This window comes from Lacerta agilis, chromosome 10 (genome assembly GCF_009819535.1).
Source record: "Lacerta agilis isolate rLacAgi1 chromosome 10, rLacAgi1.pri, whole genome shotgun sequence".
Lineage (NCBI taxonomy): Eukaryota > Metazoa > Chordata > Lepidosauria > Squamata > Lacertidae > Lacerta > Lacerta agilis.
The window spans coordinates 32,510,568-32,536,945 of NC_046321.1; the positions used below are offsets into that span (position 1 = coordinate 32,510,568).

Consider the following 26,378-nt stretch of genomic DNA (forward strand, 5'->3'; position numbering starts at 1 on the left):
CCAAATTACATAATAATTTTTGTATTTCAAGGAATCTGAGAAGCTGAAACTAGGAGTTATAGCTTGCTTTACTAATTAAAACAATACTTCAAGATATTACAATTCGTAAGAGTACAATAAATAAGAATAGCATTTGTCATCAAGCATTTACAATCATTGAGTCTTTCATACTCCTTCACCCTAAATGTTTTTTCAACCATCACACTCTTGCTAGTGACACCTGTCAAGTGCCCTAAAGGTGTTGACATATCATGTGTAGATTTCCCGTCATTATGAAAAGGTGAGAGTGTGCTGGTGTCACTAACATTATCCAAACATCCTATTGAGCCCATAGCAGCTCCTTTGTTTAGCTAACAGTAAAGGAAAAAGTCACCAGCTATAAAAGCAGCAGTATGCACTGACAGGTCAGGGAAAATTCACAACATCTTTCTGTGGAAATGGCAACTTCATGGAAGTTGGAGAGGTTGAACAAACATCTCTGCTAGCAAATCAGTGAAAAATCCCCTTCCCGGCTCCACAAATTTACATAAATTATCTTGAAAAGGAACTTTACTAGAGATTTATTTGATAATCAGCATAGAGAGAACTATTCATGTTATATTTAACAAATGTTTTCTTCTCTGTTGTCTTATGAAAGGTAATCACTGTGCTTCTATAAGCAAAAACATAACGTGTATTTTGTAAGACTTTAGTCATGTACCAAGGTGCTTCCTCGCTACATGTTTTTTTTGCTTGCAGCCTTAGCTCAAATATAATTGTCACTATTTTAAAAAAAAAGTGGCCAACAAAATTGTCAATGATCCTTAGGCTCAAAGGTTTGCAAGGTAAAGTCTCCACAGTATTAGTACAAAATGATTTCCATCCTCCTGCCCACTCTCAAGTAGTCTCAATGGAATAATGAAATCTGAAAGGCTGAAAAATAAAAAAAGTTAACAAGCAAGGCCAATCCCAAATGTGGGTATACATTTTTTTACAACAAAGTGGGGCAGGGAGATGTGGCTGGAATACAAAACTTATATTTCACCATGGGTCATGATGGGGAGTTGGAGTCCAGCAACATCAAGAGAGCCCAAATTTAGCCACCCCTGAAAGAAACCATCCCCAGTTTTGTGTTGTTAAAGAAACTTGTTTTCCACATATTATAGGGAAGCTCATATTCCGTACTTCATTTTGTTCTGCCTTTTTTATAGAAAAGCTTTACACAAAAATGTAAAGTTTGAGTCTAAGGAAACCTGGAGACCATACAAGGAACCCAACACATTTAATATTCATAAATTTACACACAGTTATGTAGCTAATTGAGCATATTCAGTGAGAGTATTAATATTAACATAAATAACACAAGTGTTGTGTATGTTTTTCTTTTTTTAAAAAACAACACAATTTTATCACTGGTCCCAGAGATACAAAACAAAAGTACTAAGGCAGCAGCTATAATACAAAGTTCTTAAGATACATTTAACATATAATTTAACAAAATACAGCTCACATTTACAGCATAAGGCCCTTTGGTTTCTTAAGCAGCAAATGAAAATGATTCAATCAGTGAAAGGCTTTGAAAAATAAAGTATGTAGGCTTTCTATAAAAACAGTAACTAATTCTTTCCTTCTCAAAATAGCCAGCTATAGTCCAAAGTATTATGTAAGAAAGATCTCAAAATTCCCAGGAAAGAAAGAGTTAAATGTACAGTAGAAATAGCAGACAGGGTAGACTGGTAAAGTTCATTCCCCAGCTAATTAACCACATAAACTGCTGCTTCCATTTTGGGGAATCCTTAAATGGAGATGCAAAATGGTTGTTCACTCCAAATCTGACTGCAGAAAATTTTATATTAGCCTTTCAAATGAGACTGAAAACCTATGTATACAATGAGTTGCCTGCCTTAGTCAACTGCTGCATTATTGAACTTTGTAATTTATTCATCTGAACTAAAACAATTCACTGAGGTCTCTGGAATGCAATCAAATTTAAATTCAAAAGAAGTATGTATCTGAGGGATGGCAACCTCTTAACTTTTGTCTTAGAGGTAGCCAGAAACTTGTACGAATTGAAGCTCTTTTTCCTACTAGCAAGCCAAATTTCAATGTGATCAAAGTGACTTCTAAATTCTAAGGTCATCACCTTTGGATGATCCAAAACAGATTAATTTGCACTTGTATTCCTTTAGTGCCTAGATTTTCAGTGTAATAAGCATGATTATGTACTTACTTTTTAAAAGACCTGACCATCACCATGCCAGCGTAGCAGCTTCTATGGTAGGGACTGAAATTTTGGCATAATCAACTGGAGGCAGGTTATGTAGCATGGTTACCTAAGCAGCATTTTTCAGTGATAAGGAGCACATCTCAACTGGGAAAATATCACTCCTACATACCTTATTTTCTGTTGGGAAGATAGCAAGTAACAATCTAGTGTCTTCATGTTCAATCTTGTATGTTTATAGCAAGTTCCAGACTAATGTATGCACCCTACTATAAGGTGTTATATTATACAAAGATGTATTTAGAACTCAGTATCATATCAAATTCAGACAATACAAGATCAACAAGAGCCCAGGGTCTTCCAACAGCTTATCATCAATTACAACCTACTGCTATTTTTTATTGGTTAAGATGTTTATTTGTAAAATTACATGGTGGTCAGAAGACACATTTCTGAAGTTGTGAGGTATGTAGTTTTAATTTTTTTCTAACTCTGGGCACCTGGATTGACACAACCTGACCTCAAAACTTTGAAATTAGGGGCAAGAGAGATCACTTTGTGCCTAAGAAAATTAAATGCATAGGCAAATGAATGTGTATTACTAAATCGCATCCTGGAAATAGTTTTTCTCTTCTCCATTTTGCTAGATGATGTTTCTTCAAATCAGGTTTTTACCATACATTAACTCATTCACAATCAGCGCTATTACCCAAAGAGGTCTTTTAAGTCATTACTAGCTGAGCTGCTGCTTGTCATGCTGTTTGTTGGTTGTGTGAAGTTTTGAGGACTAAAGAAAGGATTTCCCTGCAAGCCAAAGCCAGATTGTCCCATCGCATTCATCTGCGTTCCTAAAGCAGTACTGTTGGTACCCTGAGGAGGTGCAAACTGGTTAAGCCATGGGTTTGTTTTTTGTTGCGACAACTGATTCATACTAACTTTAGGTTTTTGAGCCCTAAATAGGCTATCTAAAGGTGACATATCTGGTGGTCTGCTTTGTTGTGCTGGTTGTGAAACTGCAGCTGTAGTGTTCATAGGACTATAAGGTGCCATGTTTGCTGCTGGCATCATATTCATGTTGGCCATTCCTGTGACACCAGCAGTACTGAAGTAATTCTGGCTTGTAGTACCAATTCCCATCCCAAATCCAGGTGGCTGAAATCCCATATTAGCATTTAGTCCATTTCTCTTAGCGCTCTCAACAGGGGATGAAAACCCCATTCCAATACCCACTGAAGAAAAGCTATTCGAAGAGGGAACTTTAGGTTTGTTGATGGACTGGCTGGTCAATGATGCCATGCCTTCTCTCAAAGTGTCAGTCAAGTCCTTGGTCTGAAAAAAAACAACCCACCTATGGTTAAAATACTTTGCAATAGCACTCAACATAAGCAGCAGCTCTAAGGATGAAAAATAGATGGCAATGCAGTAAGATCATTTTAGGAGGCAGGAATGCCATATTGTACATGCAACTCAAAGATGAGTTTACAACAGGGGATTGCTAACCTACGACCCACCAATAATCTTTTCACAGCTTTCCAAAAATTATATTTCTTTATTTTTTAAATTAACCATTCGGTTTGCTGCTGTGATGCTCAGTTGTTCTGTGGGCGGGGGGGGGGGTCCAAAATGTCCTAACACCTGCCCTCAATCAGTACAGGTGATAGCAGCACTGAATCCAGTAAGTTGTCTCATGCTTCCTTAATTCACGGGTGCTTCTGCTTTACATAATTTCCTAGAGATTGTATCTCTTTGCTCAGCATCATTGCGGCCAGTGTGGTCAGTGCCAGCTGACAGAGAGTGACACCAGCAGTTAACAGCAAAAGGGAGACTGAGTACATATTGCTCCCTCCTTCCACTTACCAGATTATTCATTTGGAGAGAGCAAGCTGCAATCCATGTGCATGTTCCCTGGCATGTTTGTGACAGATATGGGAACACTCTGTTGTGTATGGGATGTGTATACATGTGCATGCTTATTGTGGGGTCGACAAGTCCCTTTTTCGCCATGCTCACCATTGGCATGTGCACCCATGCAACAGGTTGGAAGGTGCCAGTGTAGCCCTCAAGTTGGAAAAGATTAACAACTCCTGGTTTACAGGTAAATGTATGTGGTTTTTGCCACACACTCATTTGCAGCCCAATCACTTTATTAAAACAATGACTTCGGATGCTTATATGCAATTGCAAATTGAGATTTGCAACTACTACAAATTTTACAGGATACAACCTATGTTTATTGGTTAGCTGCAATAGGACCAAAGATTACAATGAAGACTGAATCCATACCTGTTTGACCGGGGCAGTAACTGTGTGAGGCTGAGGTTTAAGGGGCTGTTGGTTTTTCAATTTTTGTGCTTGTTCTTGTTCTTTTGCTAACTTTTGCTTCTCTTCAAGTGTAAGCGATCCCTTCAAAAGAATACATTTGTTAGTGAGTGGCATCAATTTCAGACAGTTGGAATAGGCCGAACATCTATTCAGTATTAAAAATTATTCAAAAAGAGCCTTGCTTATTTATGTTTGCAAAAGCATTTCTCAAGAAGAAAATAAATTCCTCAATAGATACACATTATATTTCCTCCTAAAAGGTGAGTTTAGTATCACTTTTAATAATAATAGTAATAATAAACTGACTTAGGTGGAATCTACACACATATAAAAACTGTTCTTAAAATGCTTATTTTAAAGTGTTTTTTTAAAAATACAATGATTTTTCCATAAGGCTCACCATCCCCATCTAGTGTCACATTGTATATTGCACTTAAAACACACTTAAAATGTTTTCTTTGCAGCTGTATCCTTAGTTGCATCCCGATATAGTCCCCTCCAACTGCACTGTTTTCCCTTTCTTTTTCCTCACACCTTCCTCTATTCTGGCTTGTGCTGAAGAAGAACATATCTCTGGCTTCTCCCTTCCCAATGCACATCTTCTCAGTCCAGGCCTTTTTATTTTCCCACTGTAGATTTGCAGAGCGATTAAAGTACTGTTTCATTCAGCCTGCAACTGAGGATGGTGCTTGATCAAGATGAACAAGGAAACTGTCCATTTTAGCCCAGTACCATCTACACTGACCAACAGCAGCTCTCCTGGGCCTCAGGCTGAGATTCTTTCCATCACCTTGTACCTGATACTTTTAGCTGAAAGTATCAGGGATTGAATCTGAGACGTGCAAAGCATGTTCACTACTCGCTGGCTTATGGTCATCTTCCTAAGGTGCAAGCTCTAATATTAGAGGTGGCTGAGAAACTAGCTGATGGCTGAGTGTCATAAATATATAAAGAATGAAAACGAAACCTTCTGGTAAATTGCTTGGCCAGTGTTTTCTTAACCCTTTTGTACAAAGTTCTCTTTTGGTTCCGATAACGCCCACCCACAGGCACAATAGAAATCTGTTTGTACAATGGGACTTCTGGTTTCTCTTCTCCCCAGTGCTTCCCTCATCCAACCCTCCAGAGCCGATTTTAAGCGCATAAGAAGAATCTGTTCAATCGGGCCAATGGCCTATCTAGTCCAGCGTCCTGTTCTCAAAAGCATCCAACCAGATGCCCATGGGAAACCAGCAAGCAGAACATGAGCACAAGAGCACTCCCCCCTCCTATGGTTTCCAGCAACTGGGATTCAGGATTGCTGCCTCCAACTGTGGAAGCAAAACACAATAATCATTGCTAGCAGCCATTAATAGCCCTCTCCTCCTTGTATTTCTCTAATCCTCTTTTAAAGTCTTCCAAGTTGGTGGCCATCACTGCGTCCTGAGGGAGGGAGTTCCATAGGTTAACTGTGCTGGGTGAAGAAGTACTTTATCTGTCCTGAATCAGCTTCACTGGATGTCCATGGCTTCTATTTAACCCATTCTAGATTAAAAGTAATTCAACAAATAATTTGATCAGTCATTCTGATAATTGCTTCCACTCTCTTGCTGTAAAAAAACCCCCAGTTTGGCAACAATCAGAATCACTATTTCATACAAGTCTCAGCATCATCTCAAGAAAAAATGCTGATTACTTCTACCAGAAAAACACAGGGGACACCATCTCTCTCCTGCACCCCCTCTACATAAAGTTGAACAACTGTGTACTTACTATTCCTGACCTCACAAATCTAGATTCTGAACTCATGAAACCCTTAACTAGCAACACCAAGGAAGGAAGGAGTGCACATGGGTCAACCAGGATCCATTTAAATTGGGCTCATTGGGGAGCCTTGGATACAGGATATAGAACCCCTGATAAGCAGACTGGTGAAAAAATCCTTATTATTTGTACCTCACACAATAATTTATAAAAGCTTACCTTTCTCTTATTTGTCAACATTCCATTCTCTTTACAATCAGCTCCACTAGTTAAAATATCTGTTCCTAGGCTGCTAAACACCTTGTCAATCTGTTCAAATTAAAAAAGATGGATGAAGAAGCATTTATCTTTAAAAATAATTTGATTAAGAAAATACTGTAATGTTCCAATAAACACAACTTCTTGCCTGATTGCCTGTATTACTGGCTTTTGTTTCTTCAGGTGGGCTCATTGGATTAGTTATATCGAAAGATCTACAATGCAAAAGTACAATTGTAACAAGGTGCTAGCAAATAGTTTCAGCATAAAACCAACCCCATAAAAATGCAAATTATATATTCCATCTTTAACAAGACAAATGGTAGACAATTTGCTGTAATTAACTTCTAATTCAGTGTAAGAGAATGTGTGCTTTGATTCACCTATGGGTGAAGAATTTGCAAGCTACTTTACTTTGCATAAATCCAAAATGATTTCCAATATTAATTTGTGTATGTACTTCATGAAGTAAAGCATATCATATAATTCAAATATAAGCAACATTAGCTACTATATGAAAGTTTTAAAAAATATCCCTAAAAAAGAAGATATTCACCTCTTAGGCTTCACCTGTTAAATCAACAGCAGCTTGCTCAAGAGTATCTATTTTACTTGATAATACCAAAAATGTTATCACATACCGGTACTTCTGAAAAATATATTTGGTTGTATCCAAAAGTGCCATTCATTCCATGAACGGGACAGAAAGCAATTCTCATCGCAGCCTCCCATGCTCCTCCTAAATCTGCTGCAGAGTGTTTCCCATTTCTCTGGAACAGACTTGGGGAGTTGCAGGGGAAGGAGGAGAGCTGAAAATTGCTGCCTTCCCCGTTTCACTCATGGAAGTCTTATGGTTTCATGTCATCCTTAGTAAGAAAATCTATGTTGTAGGTGGGGAGTGTTTTTCAGCCTGAAACCCTTTTCGACAATGTTCCAATGTGGAGTGGTCTGGGAGCTGCATTTAGCTTCATCCCTGCTGAAGAGCAATAACTTGTCTCCCAATTTTGTTTCCCTAATAATTTATTCATGCGACAAAATAACAAAACCAATAAAAAGTATATTCAAAATCTATATATAATATTGGGGGAGCTTGTTCCTGAATGAACAGTGAAATTTTTACAATTAGTTTGGAAACTATAAGACTAAACTATCCTCTAATTCACGGTACATACAAACAATATGCACACTTACTTTTGCTGTTCTTGCATAATATGGATCTGTTCAAGTTTGGTCTTATGCTCAGTTTCCAATTTACATAACATCTCTTTTATGACTGAAATGAAGGAATTAAACTAGAAAAGAAATACATGTATTTTTAATTATTATTTCAAAGGCTGTGCCACCATGAGCAGAATATGCTGTATGAAAACAATAAATATTCAGACTAGTTCCTAGATCTGTTTTCATTTATTAAATTCTTAAAAGCTAAGTGTTGCACAGTACGTCCCTCAGATTTAAGTTGAGGTAAAAAAAGACAGATTTTAAAAAATATTTTAAAAGGTATATGCTTTCATTTTTCTAAGAAAATAGATCAAAGTGGCTTACAATGGAATACAAACCCAATGAAACAAACAAGGCAGGGAAGTCAAAGATGATATAAAAAGCAGCCTATAAAATGAACAGTTATAAATATTTGTCCTCGTTCATGCATTTGATCCATATATCTTAATAGCTGACTTTAAGACAGAATATAAGACAGGAAACTAAATATGGATCGCTTGAACATTAGAGCACCCCCTACCTAGAGGGGAGAAGTTTTGAGTGCTGGGATCAGAGAGGTAAATATATTTCTATCAGCAAATGAAGATAAGATTTGTTCAAAGAGAAGGAAGAAAGTGGGCAGTAGAATTAGAAGTAGAAGTAGAAGAAACAGGGTTCACCATATTTATGTAGAACTGCAATGGATAGCAGCAGGATGTTTTCTGCTTTATAGTGGCATACAAAATGAATAGCATTTTACAAAAGTGTTGCAATCTTATCTATAGCTGCAGTTTTTGGTAAAACATGAGACTCTCAGGGTGGTGGATTCAAGCTGCTTGTTGGGCAAAAGATTCCTGTATTGCACGGGGTTGGAGTAGATGACCCTTGTGGTCCCTTCCAACTCTTCAATCTATGATTCTAAGTCCCAATGACATCAAGGATACATACCAATAAACACAGGAAAAACATTATCCTACCTGATTTAGATTAAGATTGTTCTCAATGCTGAGAGGAATCAGATGGGGCAGAACCTTTCCTGCAAGTTGCTCTTTTGTAATTCCCAGTTTCTTATGACTAAACGTACATTTGTAGATACCTTTTATGAAACATTAAACACAATGATTTATCTAATAACCGCGCCTTCACAAAGTAACATCATTTAATGTTAGGCTAGGTTAAATGTATTTTTTAAAAAAAAAAAAATTGCACACAAACTACAATTTACACCTTTCTTAAAAGGTGGTCTGCATTTTTCCGAGGGCAAGGGAATGGAGAAACAAAAAGATGCTATATTAATTATTTCTACAACTGTGGGCATTAGTGTGAACTTTAGAAGTTAAACCAAGTCTTTACAGCATTTGACCAAATTAAAAGAAAACGAAAAATATGGGATATTTTTAAAAGTTATAGACTTGTAATGCCTTGTGGTATTGTACATTTAACAGTACCACAAAGATTAATACCACAGAGAGTCTACTACAGACAGCACAAGAAACAAAATATCATGTTACCTAGAATTCCCATAAGGACTGCGGGTTCCTTGGAAGGAATTTGTTGCAAAAAAGGCAGAATATCATCAAGAACGAACCACTTATCCAAGTATTCCAAAATCTTTCCCAAACAGACTAAGGAATTTACACGTACCTAATGAATATAAAAACAAACCCTCTAAACTAAACTTTTATAAAAAATAGAGAAAACGCTTGAAAATATTAATACAGGAGTTTTAAGATTTTTCAATAGCCATGTGTTCACAGGATTTGAATTTTTGATGTTAATTTCATATAAACAATTAATGTTTCAATCCTATACTTGCTTGCCTGAGGGTAAGCCCCATTGTGACTGACTTCTGAATAGACCTAATTTCCCAAGGTAAAACATTTAGGAAGCAGTGTGATTTATTTATTTTTACACACATAGGATCATGCTGGTTGGAACTACATGTTACAGTAAACATAACACTGCTGCCAGTAACAGTATCCATGTTCTCCCACTCAAATGTGTACTTAACCAGTGGTATAAGTCACAACACATTTTATTTAATATATCCCACCTTCGAATCCAATTTTGGTTGCCAACAGATAAAACACTATCCAACACACAATATATATGAGAAAAAGCACAACCCAATGGTCTTACTTGTTTGAATATTCTAAAACAACCAAACTATGGGTGACGTCCAACAGTAGTCATACAGAAAGTAGACCAAATGATCTTAATGATTTCACTGGGCGTACTCCAAGACTAACACTGGAAATTAATAAAATCTTAACTATGACTATGAACAACAAAAACAGAGAAAGTATATAAATCTGGAAAGTACAATCCCTGGCCATTGTGTAATTCTGCCCAGGAGTAATGGAAGTTAGAATTCAAGAACATCTGAAGGGCACCAAGTTGGGCGAAGGCTGGTTGGGCATAATCTGTGGTCTATAGGTTAGTCTCCCCTACCTTAATCTGAAGCATGAAAATGCTCTATTATATAATTCCTGATTTGATGAATCCACCACATTCAGTACCACTTAGGAAAGGCTAGTCTATGATCACACAACAGTATAAGTGCAGTTTTTCACTATATACAGAAATCCTTCAAAACTAGGATTCTCAATGGAATAGACAGCTTATGTGCATTGCAAATAGGCCCCCACATCTGACATTGAATGCATAGATGTTGGAAACTTCCCTCTCCATTTGTTCATGTGGGATGGAGGATTCATCTGAATCCTCTTATAATGAAGCATAACTTGCAATTGATCAGGATATATATATATTTTAAAAAGAAAGAAAACTAAGCAAAAGCAGAAAGACAAATAATTTCAATATGGTTTTAAAGACTTCTGAATTATCAACTTACAGCAAGAGATGATGTTTGTAAACAGGCATTTTTAATTCTTGGTATCAGTGAATTTTTCATTGATGGATAGTCTATAAGGTTGGCAAACGTAGGAATTATGTTTAAGCAGAGTTCCTGCAAATAAAAGTATCACAATTAGTATATATGAATATGCAGTTTTTAAAAATAATACTAAGTCCACAGTTCTGTCTTTCTCTCTGTCTCTGCTAACACTAAATAAACCATAACATTTTATTTATTTGAAACAAAATTTAGAATTCCACTTCCTTAAGAGTTCAGAGCCGCTAATAATAATGAACAACAATGTTTGGGCCTCTTACCACAGCAAGCACAGCCAATAGTTGGGGATAAAGGGAGTTGTAGTCCTACAACATCTGGAGGGCCACAACTTCCCCGTTACTGGTGTAGGAAAGCCTCCCTTATCAATGTTATTAAAATATTCCTGTAGTAACAAAATGACCGAAATAAGATGATTAAGCTTGAATGCTGCCTGCAAATGTTTTAGGAACTTTATACAATCACAGAGAGAATGTAAACTTCCACGTGTTCCATGAATCATGACCAGAATGTTTACTAGAGAGAATCCTTTTATCCCTTCTAATTTTCCTAACTTTTCTCTCAGAAAGGGCTTCTGCTTTAGTGGTGGCACCACTGATGAAAGAGAAGTGATTTTTTGCCTATACTCCCTCCCCCCTGCTGTTCGCCCGCACCTATCTCCCAGAGATTCTCTCAACTCCCTGGAACCATTTTCAGGGGGTACTGCAAGCGGAGTAAGCACAAATAGAAAAACAAATAAAAATGTGAGAAGAGGGAGTTCCTTTCAGTAAGCAAATCTCCAGCTAGATTTTCCAGCTAGAATGAAGCTGAAGAAAAACTGAAATTACCAGACCTGAATCTGAATCGAAGGTGCTTCTAATGCTCGATAAACCATTGGTAGAACACTGTTCTTTATTTCTTCGGGAGGTGTTTTGGTTAGCAGCAAGTCCATTTTTTGAAGAAATATCAACAGAATCTGTTTTTAAGAAATGCAATATTGACATGTGTCAAAGCTTTAACTTTTGTTAATCATTTCCAGGGTAACATTTGCTATTACCTTATATAATCAAATATTCATGTAAACACAGCAAATGCACACACTCACCATGTTGCTAGCCTGGAAGCATGGAAAATAAGAACATTCTGACATTATTTTCTATTTTAAAGACAGTAATCCAATAGCATACATTTGAACTTTCCAAGAGAATGAAGTACATATACAAAGTGCAATGTTCTAGATTGACAGACAATATATACTGTATATTCTGGCATATAAAACTACTTTTTAATCCAGGAAAATCTTCTCAGAAGTCGGGGGTTGTCTTATACACCGGGTGGAGAATCTGCGGTCGAGTATATCTCAAACTCTATATTTTAACTGGAAAAGTTGGGGGTCGTCTTATACGCCAGAAAATATGGTACCCGTTCACTAAAAGCCCAACTAGTACCTAACCAATACAACTAACCAATACACATATGTGGCTGCTTGGAAATATTACTGGCTGTTAAACTTAACATCATCATCTCAACAACATCATCATTCCCTGCCTTTTTCCCTGACAGGAATTCAAGGTGACTTGCAGATAAAATAAGAACAACTAAAAACATAGGAATAATAATGATTAAAAATCAATAAAACATAAAATGAATTGATATTAAAAACATACAAATAATTATAATAAAAACAGTATGATACCAGCTCTTTTCTTAAAACAGTCAGTTCTCAAAAGCCTGTTGGAAAAAGAAGTTCTTCTCTTGCTGGTTAGGAGGACAAGGAGGGAGCCAGTCTAACTTCTCTAGGGAGGGAGTTAGTCTGGGAGCAGCCACTGAGAAGGCCCTCTCCCACATCCCTACCAAGTGTGTCTGTGAGGGTGGTGGGACCGAGAGAAGGGCCTCACCCCAAGATTTAATAACCTGGTGTTCCAAAGATAGCCCTAAACAAGATAGCCCTAAACAACTGGGCAGATGGTTCATATGGGACAATAACAACAACAACAACAACAACAACAACAACTTCTCATTTTCACACCAGGAAACATAGATTCCCAAGAAGACGAAAGGTGAATTATGTTTAAAACAGAAAAGTACCTGAATTGGTTCCTGCTGTTTAAAGACAGGGTTGAGATCAGGTAGAATTAACTTTATATACTCTTCTTTGGAACATTCCTCTGCAATGAGCAGAACATTAGGCAGAACAAAAGGTACCATGTCTGGGTTCACAAATTCGGATGTCAAGGCAGGCAAAATCCTCTGCACTATAACACGCTGAAAGAAAACAGACATTTTGTAAGGAAATGAAAATTTATTCAAAAACCTGCAAAAAGTATGCTATTCCTAAATATTACTAGTAAAACAGAAGTATTGTAAACTTTAACAATATTGGTATATAATAGTTTGCCTTATAGTACACTATTTAAAATGCCAATTTAAATGAGGAACTGTTAAGGCCTTCTTACTCCAAGAACACTGTCTATCAGAGAGCAGTAATGCATGCTTCAGCTACAAAAGACAGAGTTCTGTGTCAGTACGCATGTCTAGTAAAATAATCTGAGATTGCTAACCTTAGGCAATTTTGGTAGAACTTTTGGCAGCCCTTTAAAAAACTGTGACTTTTGAAGATTATCCCTTTGGAATAACGAATCGAAGTACTGTAGTGTCATCGCCCCAACATCATCAAAGAATGGTATCTAAAAATACAGATTTTTTTAAAAAAGAAAGTGATATTTGAGGTCATAAGCATGGTATATATTAAACTTTTTTCAAAAGCACCATAAATAATAATAATAATAATAATAATAATAATAATAATAATAATAATAATAATAATAATTTTATTTATACCCCGCCCTTCCCAGCCAGAAAACCGGGCTCAGGGCGGCTAACATCAATTAAAATCACAGCAAGAAACATAAAAACGATCAATTTAAAATAACAGATTAAAATACAAATTTAAAAATTCAATTAAAACTGCAGGTCTCAATTTCAAAAATAACCCACCAATAAAAGATGAAGCATAAATATTAAACAGAAACCAACCCAAAGGCCAGGTGGAACAGCTCCGTCTTGCAGGCCCTGCGGAAAGATGCCAAATCACGCAGGGCCCTGGTCTCTTGTGATAGGCTGTTCCACCAAGTCGGGGCCAATATTGAGAAGGCCCTGGCCCTAGTTGAGGCCAACCTAACGTCTTTATTGCTCGGGACCTCCAAAAGATTATTATTTGAGGACCTTAAGGTCCTACATGGGACATACCAGGAGAGGCGGTCCCTTAAATACGAGGGTCCTAAACCGCATAGGGCTTTAAAGGTCAAAACCAGCACCTTAAACCTGATCCTGTACTCCACCGGGAGCCAGTGCAGCTGGTAAAGCACTGGATGAATGTGGTCCCGCGGCAAAGACCCGGTAAGGAGCCTCGCCGCGGCATTCTGCACCCGCTGGAGTTTCTGGGTCAGTTTTAGGGGCAGCCCCGCGTAGAGCGAGTTACAATAATCAAGTCTGAAGGTGACCGTCGCATGGATCACTGTGGCCAGATCAGGGCGAGAGAGGTAGGGGGCCAACTGCTTAATACGGCGGAGATGGAAAAATGCCACCTTTGCTGTGGTTGCAACCTGTGCCTCCATAGAAAGAGAGGCATCAAAGGTTACGCCCAAACTCTTGACAGAAGGCGCTGGCACTAGTTGGGCCCCCGCAAGAGATGGGAGTTGGCCTCCCAACCCCATGTCGTCCCGACCCAGCCAGAGGACCTCTGTCTTCGAAGGGTTTAACTTCAACCGGCTCCCACGCATCCATGCAGCCACAGCCTCCAAGCACCTGGCCAGTGTGTCTGGGACCGAGTCACCATAACATTTGCAGCACAATCCTTTACATGTCTACTTGGAAAAAAGCCCCATTGAATTCACTGGGGTAGGTATACGATTCAGTAGGTATACGATTGCAGATTTAATACTGTAAGGACGCTTAGTGGTTGCTCATGAGTAACACGCCAAGGCAAAGAACTTCTAAAAACTAAGTTCTTTATTGTGAAAGCTATGTACAGTGAAGCAAAGTCTCAAGCGTCCATCTCAGTGCTCAGCAGTCTCCAGGAGTGAAGTCTTTCGGTTTCTCTTCCAGCACAAAAGCCTCGGGATTCTAAACCCCCTCCTTGTTCCCCCCCTTCCTTCCTGTAACCGACCACGGAGCGTGGGAACCTGACCCCTATCCCCTCCTTCCCTGTGGTGTTGAGGCTCTCTGACCCCTTCTGAGCCCCTGCATCGCCTTCCTGTCTCCACCTCTCCTTCCCCGCCTGAGGAATGCGAGCTCCCACTGGAAGAAGGGGAGTGGGAACTCGTAAACAGCGGACGTGGATCCCTGTACTCTAAATGCTCCCGTGACGCCGGCTGCCACGGGGAGGGGGTTTTCCTGACAAATACAATCAAGTTAAACCTGAAAAAGCATATATGAAAGTGAACAAATCTAAAATATCAACCAAATAACAAAGATGGGAATAACACTAAATGGAATTTTTTTTCTTTTTCATATATATAGAAAATATACATTTTCTAGTTTCGGCAAAACATCCTCCTCTAAAAAAGTGAACATTTTGCAAAATAACAGTTCCAGTTAATCACTGATTGCTTGTTATTGGGCAATAAAATAGAAGGTTTAATCTCCTGAATTGAAAATTTTCAACCAGAATGTTGTTTTTAAAAACCCTTCAAAATTTAGCAGTTAAATGCTGCTTATTAAAGCACAAAGCACTTTAAAAAAGATTTTTCTTATATTCTACAGCTATTTTAAGTAGTACTGCGGGAGGCAGTGAATGATAGGCGGGCCTGGCGTGCTCTGGTCCATGGGGTCACGGAGAGTCGGACACGACTGAACGACTGAACAACAACAACATTTTTACCTTAGTCATTTGGTCTGCATCTGGTCTGACTGCAGGAGCTACGTTTAACAGTAGTTTTACATGCTCACGGACTTCTTCTGGAATGTCTTGAAGGTTATTGGCACCCAAACGACTAAGCTGCATAAATAAAGCACATGCATTAGCATTAAAACAAAACCCTGCATACAGTATGACTGAAATAGCGCTTGGAATGATCTAGTTCAGTTGAATGAATTCAATGACCTACTTTAAAAAAAAATCAATAAAAAAAATCCCTGAACTACACGGTAGTTCACTTAATTGTCAGATAAACAAAATATGTGTTAAGTTCATTTTTGGGGTAATATACCCCTGCTCAATTAATGAAAGACAAACCTAGAGCTTCCCCAATGTGGCAAATATTCCCACTTCTGCACCCATTTTAGCTGGTTTCAGAGACACTAGAACAGGTCCTGTAGCCGATTTTCCTTATCCCAATGCAACACACTCAAACTTATGAAAATGGGAGTAAAACACATATTTCTACTTTGGTGATGTTCCTTAACAACAAGGATGAAAGAAACTTTAATGGGGTCTTGTCACACACAGGTGAACCCAGTACCCTGAAACTTGGTGATAACAGGATCTAAAGCATGAGGCAAGAGTTTTATTCACCCCACATTATTGCTTTGCATGATGACAGATAAGCCACCTCCTTCAGTACAAGTTAAATGTTATTTTCATTAACATAGAACCAAAATACTTACAACTTGTAGACATTTTAATACTTTTTCTTCATAATACTTATGTATTCAAATGTGAATTTAACAAACAGACCCATAAAATACCTGATCCAGCTGTCTGCTGAAACTTTTATAAATATCCTGTTTGTTGACCTCAAAAATAGGTTTTCCATTATTAAACACAGCATACATAATTGCTCCCAGGGAATACATGTCACTGGCAGTCTCACAGCTCACTGAGAGGATGTATTCAGGAGCCAAATACTCAGGATTTGGAAGACACAAAGATGGTAAGTTTGGGTCCCATTCTTTACAAGAGAACTTTGGCTGGAAAAAAACAAAACAGCAAAAAGGTTACAGAAACATAATTTAAAGTGTAAGTTTAAAGAAGCATAGCTGGAGTGATTTTCTTTTACATTAATAATGACCTAAAGAGATCTAAATCACTCATGATACCTGAGACACGTTATCCATTATATAAGGTAAGTAAATCCTGTGTTTACTCTGAGTGCATCCATTTTTAAAGTTAAGTAGAGTATATGAGGTCTTTACCATAACACATTAAGAAAATATAAACAGAACATACTTGTCTATTTGACATTAGCTCTTGGCTAGGTAGCAAGATTATCTCCATTAGCAGTTAGGTAGCCTACCTTCAACATAAATTAAAAGCACTTAACTGGGATTGAAACACTCAATGGTGTTGGTTTTTTTGCATGAGGGAAATATTCTACTATAACAACTCATGACTTCACATATATTAATGGGCAATATGCTACACCAAGAAAGCCTGTATAATTTAGGAAGAGTAAACTGCTTAATTTTTGACTGTGGTCATATCCCTGAAGTTTAATCCTGAACTCAGCAGGCAAATGGGTTACATTATGAAATTTGTGTATTGTTATGTGCTAAACATTAAGAGTTTAATTAAGAGTCCCAATGTTTCCAGGTTGTCCTTGACTGACAATGAAAAACAAATTAAAACCTTGTTACCTCTTGCTCAGATGGATTTAAAGATGAGATGCTGAAGTCAAATCCAGTAATTTTCCATGCTCCACTTTTATTCAGAATTATATTTTCAGGAGTAAGGTTGCCATGGACCATTTTCACACTGCTATGTAGAAATGACAAGCCTTCCGAAACCTGTTAGGAGGAAGATATTCTTGTCAGGGTGTTTGTTTTAGAGCATTTGGAATAAGCTTAGTTATGATGGTATATGTTGTTTTCCTCCTTGAGAAACAAATAATCCACAGAAGTGAACTGGTCCTAGAAGTGCTGCGGCTGGGGTAAAAAAGAAAGGGGTAACAAAGTAGGGAGATTCAAGTCCAGATCATTGACCAACACACTTTTACCTTCAATCCTTTGCCACAGCAATAGGCATTAGGCACAACTGTGTCCATGGCAGCAGTGGATTTGCAGCAGACCTGGATAACTTGCATAGCTGCTATCTAAATATTCCCACCTTTGTCTTGATAACATCACAGTGTACACCAGGATTTGGCCGATTGTCATTTAAATTTTCCTCACTTGTGCTTAAGAAAGGGATCAGCCATTTGTTTTTATAGAATGGGGTGGAGAACCTTTTTGCATCCTAAGGGTCAGAGGGCCTAAGTGGAACACTGTTGAGGACTGTATGCCAGTGTTTGGTCGGGGGGGGGACATACAGGTATTTTTAACCAGCCCCCACTACCCACCCCATATCCAACTTACCCATACAAAAATCACTGCCCCCTACAGAATACACACAGCCTTTACCTTCTGCCCAACCCCTCTTGCTGGCTAATCTTGGCAGATCAGCCTAGATTAGGGTTTCTTGGAGGGTTATTTGAATCCTCATTGCAATGCTGGGATGGGGATGAAAATCACATTCTCCCTGTACATAACTTCTTCCTAATCTTCCCATCCTACACACCTGATCTCGTACTTTAGATATGACAGAGGACATTCCTATCAGTGTCAACAATGTTTTCAGCGCTTTACTGGAAACCACATTTCTGGGATCTCTGAATTTCTTGGGGAAGCTGCTGAGAGCTGTTGAGGACTTTTGAATGTTTCCATAACTATGTGCACAGGTTCAAGCACTGCAGAGGATCCAAAAAAATATGCAAGAGACAGTGACCACTAGAAAAAGGCTAAAACTTCTGGTAGAAAGGTCCTGCTCAGTCATATCTACATAAATAACAGAAACAGGATGGTACTGTGGGATTGTGGGCATGATATGGGGAGTGTAGGAGAGGTGAATCCAGCAGCCTAAAGGTTCCCTGTTCCCATCCTAGATCATATAAACTGTGAGGAATAAAATATAAAGGTTTTCTGCTACAGCTAATTAGTTGCTGTGACTTCTTAATACTGCCTTCTAAACAGACAAGGGAAGAAAAAATGTTTCTGCGTTTTGTGAGAAAAGGCAGGTAGCTATAGTGTAAATTTATTGTCTGGTTTATATAGGTTGATGGATAGATATTGAGTGCATTATACCCACCCATGTGTGAGACTACCAACACTACAGACAGGTCACCAATGTGCATACCTGAAGCAAGCCATATTTCATTTCTACATCAAAAAGTTTGTATTCTTTGATGTCAGGTGGTAAAGGTGAGGGAAGATTGTCCCAGCTGCCAAGTATGTTAGCCAAACTTGCGCAAACTGGTTCCGTACAAAATGCCAAACAGTCCCTAGAAGGAAACAAATATCCTTAGTAAACACCCCAAATATACTTCGGAACTAGAGATAAGTAGGTATATAGGTAGACTTTGACACACAGCAACAGTTAGGAAATAGACATTATGATGGTGCAGGATGTTCAAGAAAAAGCACCAGGTGTTGGGCTTCTTAACAGCCTGAAGAATGAAACTCCATGACAGTGAAATCAGCATTCAACATAATATAAATTTCTACTGCACCAGAGCAGTGGAAGGTTCACAAGGCCTTCAGGGAATCACTATGAGAGAGTGAAGAACAGGTCTTCACTCAAATAAGGACTACATGGACTTGGTAAGTTTTGCTCTGCCAAACAGCAGAAAGGAAAGTAAAATAAACCACATCAGTTGTATCTCTTAATCACTAAAATAATGGGGATGTGAATACTTGACATATATTCAGAATACGGATACACATTGGACAATTACACAATTTTTTGGGAGAAGTGGATTTAGTTTCCAGAAATTAGATTGTGTAGATTATTTAATTTTCAGAAAGTTTTGAGCATGTATGAAAACTCAAACCTATAATTGTTTTAGTAATAAACTTACCTGGATTCTTCCAATGGATGCTGCACAGTCAGCAGCCGAGGATGTCGCAGCCTTGTTAGCTGCTGAACTCCACGTTTTAAGGAATCAATGATTTGATCCTTCTCAAATTTCTGATATTTGTCAATCAGCTTTTTATCAAAAACAAAAACTGCCACTTCCTAAAAATTAATCAAAAAACATTATTAGTGAACTATATGAGAAACTAAAATGCTACAAAATAATAAAATACTTTTCAATAATAAATTTCTTTTGTTGTCTTTCAATTTTAAAATAAAGTAGCCACTGCTATAATAGTGTTTTCATCCTGTCTTTAAATTATTACAGTGGGCCACTTCAGAAGTTAGGTGTGTTTGTGTGTGTGTGTAAATACAGGGGGAACTCACAGGAACTCAATTCTGGCACCTCTCAGGTGGGTGCTATTGCCATTCTAAGAGAACTAGGGAAGTGTTAATGGCGAGTTCCAGCGCCTCTTTTTCTAGGAAAAATAGCATTGTATAGTGTGTATGTGTGTACACCCAAGGAAATTTTGAAGGGTTGGAGATTTAGCAGAGGGGAAATGGCAGGAAAAAGCACCCTTCCTTTGCAGCCCATCAATGCCAAATTCTGCCCCACACCACATAGCAACCATATTAACATGGAAAGTTTGCTCCTTAATGTTAAGTTGTACTAACAAACTCAACTTGGGTCACATCTCAAAAAAACAAAAACAAAACAAAAATTCAACAACTTTAACATTTTCCTAAAAAATAATAATAATGGCAACCCTATATTAGAACACAAGACTTCTAAAATTATGCAGGTCTTGCTCAAAGTGCCATCAGGATGTTACACATAGTAAAACTACAGCAGATAGAAGGAACTGTATTCACATTGAGCATTTCTCATGGAAGAAACCTGTCTGAGCCAACTTTGTTACAAGATTTCAAAGTACTCTAAAATATTTTTCTTCAGACCAGAATTGCATAGCTACCAGTTAATTTTTTTTAATTAACTTTTTTAAATTAACCAGTGGGGTTTTTTTTAAATTAACTTTAAGGTTTGCTTCTCATCATCAGTGGTAGGCAGGGCAATTCAGTTTAATGTGCTCATGATCCTCTGTTCAACCAGCAGTTAAACTAACTCAAGAAGAGCCGTTGAAATGAAAATGAATGTAGGAGCACAGGACAAACACTCCCACAGCAAGTCTGGAAGCTCTGTCAACAGCCACCAGTCAGAATGTCACTCACTGAAACCACACCCACTTTACCAAAGCATGAAATGTTTCAATTCTAAAACACACTCCCCTGGGAATAAGTCCTATTAAGCACAATGGGACTTGAAACTGCACATTGATCTGCACTGCTAAATAAACACAGATTGCTAATGTTGTTTATACTATTTTTTCCTTTGCACAGTCCACATTTATGGCACGGTTCATTTACCAAACAAGTGCATTCAGCATGCTGCAACCCTTTTACCAAGCTGCTATGTTTTTATTCCAATAGTGTTTCACCTTAGTAAGTTTCCTATTGACATTTTAGCACTACAACTGACATTATATTAGTAATTTTTTTGCTCTTTGTTGAAAAGATGCACAATATTAGTTATTTATCTACTTTAACACATTATACCAGAGTGCAAGGATGTGGGTGGCGCTGTGGGTTAAACCACAGAGCCTAGGGCTTGCTGATCAGAAGGTCGGCGGTTCGAATCCCCGCAACGGGGTGAGCTCCCGTTGCTCGGTCCCAGCTCCTGCCCACCTAGCAGTTTGAAAGCACGTCAAAGTTCAAGCAGATAAATAGGTACCGCTCCAGCGGGAAGGTAAACGGCATTTCCGTGTACTGCTCTGGTTCACCAGAAGAAGCTTAGTCATGCTGGCCACATGATCTGGAAGCTGTACACCGGCTCCCTTGGCCAGTAAAACGATATGAGTGCCACAACCCCAGAGTTGGACATGACTGGACCTAATGGTCAGGGGTCCCTTTACCTTTATACCAGAGTGCAGAAACATATATCGGTATAAGTGCCTAGAACTGGAAACTAAGTTTCAAAGGTATGTTGCTGAAAGACATTAGAATAAATCTAGAACTTGCAGTCCCTTAAAACAATTGAGCTACAGTACTTTGTTCTGAAGTTAAATATATAACTGCTAAATCAAGTGGAGCTATTTGTTTGAAACAAATCAAAGGTACACACAATACCCAATATGAATTACAAAGCACTTGATGTATCTATTTGCAAATAGCCAGAGCTACTTGGAGGTGGCCAATCTGAGAAACTATGATTAGAACATTTAATTCTTTGACATTCTTTCAAGATCTCTTTAACCTCAAGGACATTTTACAAACCATATGAGTGCATACGGTGCACTGTTGGCACCTGTCTGTCTTGAGAGACAATGGAGTGCGCCTCTGGGGTGAAGTCAAGAAGCCACTGTATTAAGCAGTACTGAAGTGACCTCCCCAGGGTGCAAGCCTGGGCAGTGTGTCTGGAGGTCCTGGGTTGCCAAGGTGATAGAACCCCCCTTGGCCTCGCTGATGTGGTCCAAAGGAAAGCAGAGCAATATGTTTGGCACCAGCTTGGTTGCAAGAGTTGCTGGAAGGAGGCGTACAAGGTGACATCCAACTGGGACTCCACTCCAGATTTTTGCAGGGTTTACTCTTTAGCCCTTTCTTCTCCCAAGAATGTCCTGCAAGGCAGCTGAAGCCTGTCTTTGCATGCAGGGGAAGTCCCTAACTCACTGAGGGTTTGAAACCCATCGGCTACCCTCACTTGGTTTAACTAGCCAGTCAAAGCCATTTCTGGGGTGTGGCATGCTGACAGCTTCTAGGAGTCATGGGTGAGAGCTGAGTGCTGAGTGGCAAGCAAAGGTGAACAAACTACCTCAGAAGGTGCATAATGCATCCCCAGAAGAGGTACACCTCCTGCTTTAACACCCCATACAACTTATACAGTAGATACATAAAAATGATAAGTTGCACATATTGTGATTTCTTTTTCTACAACTGTTAAACCATGTATTCTTAGGTAATTGTTCCTTAAAACATCATTGTAATGACATTAGAAGCAATACGTATTTTCCTCCTAAAACCTCACCTGTTTTGTTGATTTTTTAGTGCCATTAAAAATCTTCCAAGCAAGCCCATTGCCACCGCTAGCAATATGTCGCCCAACATCAAATTCCCTGGTAACTGGATTTCCCATGACTGCACTAGTGACATCTGCAGTCACTTTTGTAACCGTGCTCTTCAATTTGTTTAGCATAGACTCCATTGTTATGAATGTATACTAGTACATTTACCTATAAAGAAAAGAAATCTCAGAATCCATCTTGGAAATTTTGCTAAGCAGAACATAGACTCAAAATGTTATTAAGTAAATGATATAAATATTTAAGTCTATGCTTTTCTAGCTGGCATTCAATCTCAGTACTTATATAAACTGAAATATGCTGTCTCAAATAAAAGCAAAAAGCAGTTTAAAATCAGTTTCTGTTTAAAGTTGTCAGTATGAGAGATGGAAACCAAGTTGCTACATTTAACAAATTTTAACACAATTAGCACTTTCTGTTATACTTTAGGTGTTAAAGATATCAGCTGTTTGGGCAAGTGAAAGAAAAACGGTATCCAAAAAAGGATAAATCAACAGATCATGCACGTGAATAGGCAGACAAAGTTAATATTCCAGTTAGGTCCACCACAGAATTTATGAAAAAATAATTAACCACTAGAATTAACATTGCCTTGATTGCAAGACAAGTGAGGAGAGTTCAGGGTGTGAATTAGTTATCATATTTGACAAATACCTGGATGTTTAGAATGAGTTCATTTAAAAGATTAATTGCTGCAGTTGGATAGGCCAGCAAATATAACTTTTTAAGCTGAGCATTAAAGGACTGCTTAACAAATTTAGAAGTATGCCCAAGTGTCCAGAGACTACTTAAATAGTTTCTATCCATTACCTAACACAAACAAATCACTGGATCCAATACTCTTATCTTATCACCTATTGTACCTGTGTAGCAGAGTATACTTGCACAGATTTTGTGGGTGAACAGGGGAGCTGCAGGGGGGATGTGAGAAATGCAAAGCCCCACTACACAAGTGAATTTCTGTCACACCCCACAATTGAATCTTACCCACATAAAACTGTTGGATGTCAGCTTTGCAATAAGCAACAGATAAAATAGTATCAATATATCATTTAAATTGTAAAACATTCTTCTTCCAATTGATTTCCTTATAAAAACCATGCATTACTTGCATAAGCAATTCAGAGCTTATAAGTAATGGATCATTTACTGCATTTTTTTGTTATCTTGTTTTTTTCTTAAAATGTTGAGGATTTATGGTGAAATATCCCAGTATACATGTGCACGCTTTTTTTTCCTCTCTCACACACATTATTATACTTTACAAAAGGTTAATTAATGCTACTCATCTATTAATATATAGTATCACCCATAAGACTGTAATACCATCCTACTTTTAGCAGCAGGATAATTTTTAGTTTTCAAAGTTATTTATGATTTTGCCACAGTATGGGATCTACATTTTAAACTAATAAGTCATTCAAGAAAACATAGTCTGATGATATTGCTGCATGATTATAAGCACCATTGCACTGAATTGGGTGGTTCCTATGGGAATTCTTAGCAAAGAATTCAGACTACTGCCACTAGCAACTTTCCTCAGGTGGTGTTTTCAAAGGGTAAGATTTCCATTTAACTGCTTACTGCTGCCAACATGCCTCCGAGGCTTGCTGACTATATTTAAACTGAATTGTAAGAAGTTTCAGAGGGGACACTGAACACTCAGTGTACGAGGCACCGGAAAACAATTATTTCATTTACAGCAGTAGCCTAATGAAGGTTGTTCCCTTAAAACAAGAGGTGTGGCTTAGAAGAGACACCCGACAATCCTCACAAGGGCTTTGTCACATACTGTAATAAGCAAGGGAAGTACACATAATATGTGCATAGATGCTTTCACGCCCCATTTGGAATGGCAAAAGCTACAGTTAATGTTCTACATAAGTCACTCGTGTGTGTGCTTCTGTCAATACAAGCCTTCAAATATATTTTCACAGTAAAATCTACCGTTACTGGACACTTCAGTATTTGTGCGGGATACTTTGCATTTATCACAGCAAGACTGGTTTCATTTTTAAATGAAGAACCTTTGCTGCTGAAATCAGAGCGACAGTGGAGTAAGAGCAGAAACCTTAAAGAGCAATGAGGGAATTTCAATACTGTACCTCGACCTCTGCACGCCAGAGCAGCCCTCCCACTTACCTGAGAAAGGGTTTGAGAGCTCCTGCCACACCGCAGGCAGATAGGCCCCTTGCCTTCCCTCTCCCCAAGTCGGCTGACAGCCACTCAGCAACTGCCTGTTCGTGGGCGGCGGCACAGAAGGGAAGCTCTCCCCACCCCCCAAGCCCTCCTGCCCCACTTTGTGAGCAGCCCAGGCCCAACCCTACGGTTCTGAGGAAGGAAGCGAGCAAGCCCTTCCCTTCTCCGCGGTCTCAAGGCCACGCTCGGCCACCCGCCGCAGCAACAGCTCCGCGGGCTTCTCACCTCAACCTGAAGGGGGAAAGCGCTGCCCCACCGCGGGGCGTGGTTGACCGTGCCGCGACCCCCGGCTCTGCTACGCCATGACGGCCACCTCAGCACAACCTAACCTGACCGGTTCGAATACAGTTCTCTCTCTCTCTCTCTCGCTTCCGCCTCCGCTGCTGTCACTGGGAGAGAAAACAGGGTACCGGAGCTGAGGCCGGAAGTCGAGCCCTAGGAAGCCCCACCCCCTCCGCCTCGTGCTGCCAACGGTGGTTTCCGCGAGGGCGGCAAGTTTGATTGTCAGGGTGACGAAGCGCCGGCCTGGCCCTCCGTTGAGAAGCCCTCCGTGGAAGAAGTGAGGCGGCTGGTGTTTCTTTTGCCCCCCCCCCCCTCACCATGATACTTTCGAGCCTCCGCGGTGTCTTTCTGTTCTCTCACAGCGAAATAAAGCGGTGTAGTTGTGGGAGAAGAGGAAAAGGCGTAACAGGTTTAAGGCCGAGGAGGAGGAATATATACGGACATGGTTCTCTCAGTGGAGTGGTCCATGCAAGTGGGGCAGGATAACAGACCCATTATTAAAATACATACTGGGTGAATGTACCACAAAAACCGGCAAAAGGAATTCGGTGTATGTATGTGGACAGTGGTAAACTTCATTAGGTTTTTTTGCTTTTTCTATGAGAGGACCAAGTATGCTGAGAGATATTTTACTTCCAATGGGAAACATTCTCCCAAGGAGCTCCAAGGCATAATGTTGGCCCTCAGGCAGTGTGTGTTTTCCTATGGAAATGTTAAGGCCTATAAACATGAAGGTTCTGTGGTAGGCGACCCTAAGGAGTAACGACTACCCCAGAATCACCTTAGGGTTGTTTCATCTGCTTTATTTGTCAAGGTGTAGCTTTTTAGGAAGATGAAAAGGCAGGATTCATTCAATGGGGTGGGATTCTTCCAATTTCCCTGTTACTCTTTTATGCAGCAGCTATAGCTTGAATGAATCTTTATTTGCGTCAGCCATAGCAATAAAACAATATGATATATGAATAATAGAAATAAAAAGTCAATTATATAAAGTACATTTTAGGGTTTTGAATCAATAGTCATATATCTTCCAAGGGCTCTGGGCTCTTCCAGTTTTAAGATTTAAAGTCTTTCAAGTCTTCTAACGAGCTGATGTTCCAAATAAAGGTCTTCCGTAGAAAGCAGTATCATAGGGTATATTTCATTATTAGTAACCTTTCCCATATCTTCTAATCCACTAGCATATGTCTTGAACAAGTTGGTGTGGTGGACAGGAGTTACTTCCAAACTACTGTTTTGTGAGGTATAACTGTTTATGTACACACACACAAATTGCATGCCTCTTCGTAAGTGTAGAACAGCTCAAGTAGGCTAAACATA

The 26,378-nt window shown here is 38.9% G+C and overlaps 1 protein-coding gene across 3 annotated transcripts; it reads right to left on the minus strand.

Annotated features, from left to right (window-relative positions):
• Window positions 1–2,597: 2,597 nt before the first annotated feature.
• SCYL2 (SCY1 like pseudokinase 2) lies at window positions 2,598–25,142 on the minus strand. 3 transcript variants are annotated; one of them, XM_033161538.1, is made up of 19 exons: window positions 25,002–25,142; window positions 22,523–22,727; window positions 19,448–19,605; window positions 18,727–18,871; window positions 17,193–17,342; window positions 16,305–16,526; window positions 15,499–15,615; window positions 13,178–13,303; window positions 12,705–12,881; window positions 11,722–11,733; window positions 11,470–11,592; window positions 10,581–10,694; window positions 9,238–9,370; window positions 8,704–8,822; window positions 7,718–7,818; window positions 6,675–6,741; window positions 6,488–6,577; window positions 4,487–4,606; window positions 2,598–3,532 (listed from the first exon to the last, which is right to left on the minus strand). In XM_033161538.1, the coding sequence occupies exons 2-19, from the start codon at window positions 22,697–22,699 to the stop codon at window positions 2,909–2,911; spliced, it is 2,775 nt and encodes a 924-aa protein (XP_033017429.1). In that variant the 5' UTR covers window positions 22,700–22,727; window positions 25,002–25,142; the 3' UTR covers window positions 2,598–2,908. The 3 variants fall into 3 exon arrangements, with proteins under 3 accessions (XP_033017429.1, XP_033017430.1, XP_033017431.1); XM_033161539.1 differs by lacking the exon at window positions 11,722–11,733; XM_033161540.1 differs by lacking the exons at window positions 18,727–18,871; window positions 22,523–22,727; window positions 25,002–25,142 and having other exon boundaries at window positions 19,448–19,553.
• Window positions 25,143–26,378: the final 1,236 nt, after the last annotated feature.

Bases quoted from the DNA above. Each gene is read 5' to 3' on its own strand.
- SCYL2 (XM_033161538.1), bottom strand. From the start codon at position 22,699: ATGGAGTCTATGCTAAACAAATTGAAGAGCACGGTTACAAAAGTGACT. The intron at 8,823-9,237 runs GTAACATGATAT...GTTTCATAAAAG, and splicing joins AGTCCTTATGGGAATTCTAG to GTATCTACAAATGTACGTTT. The intron at 6,578-6,674 runs GCAAGAAGTTGT...TAATTTGAACAG, and splicing joins CCAGTAATACAGGCAATCAG to ATTGACAAGGTGTTTAGCAG.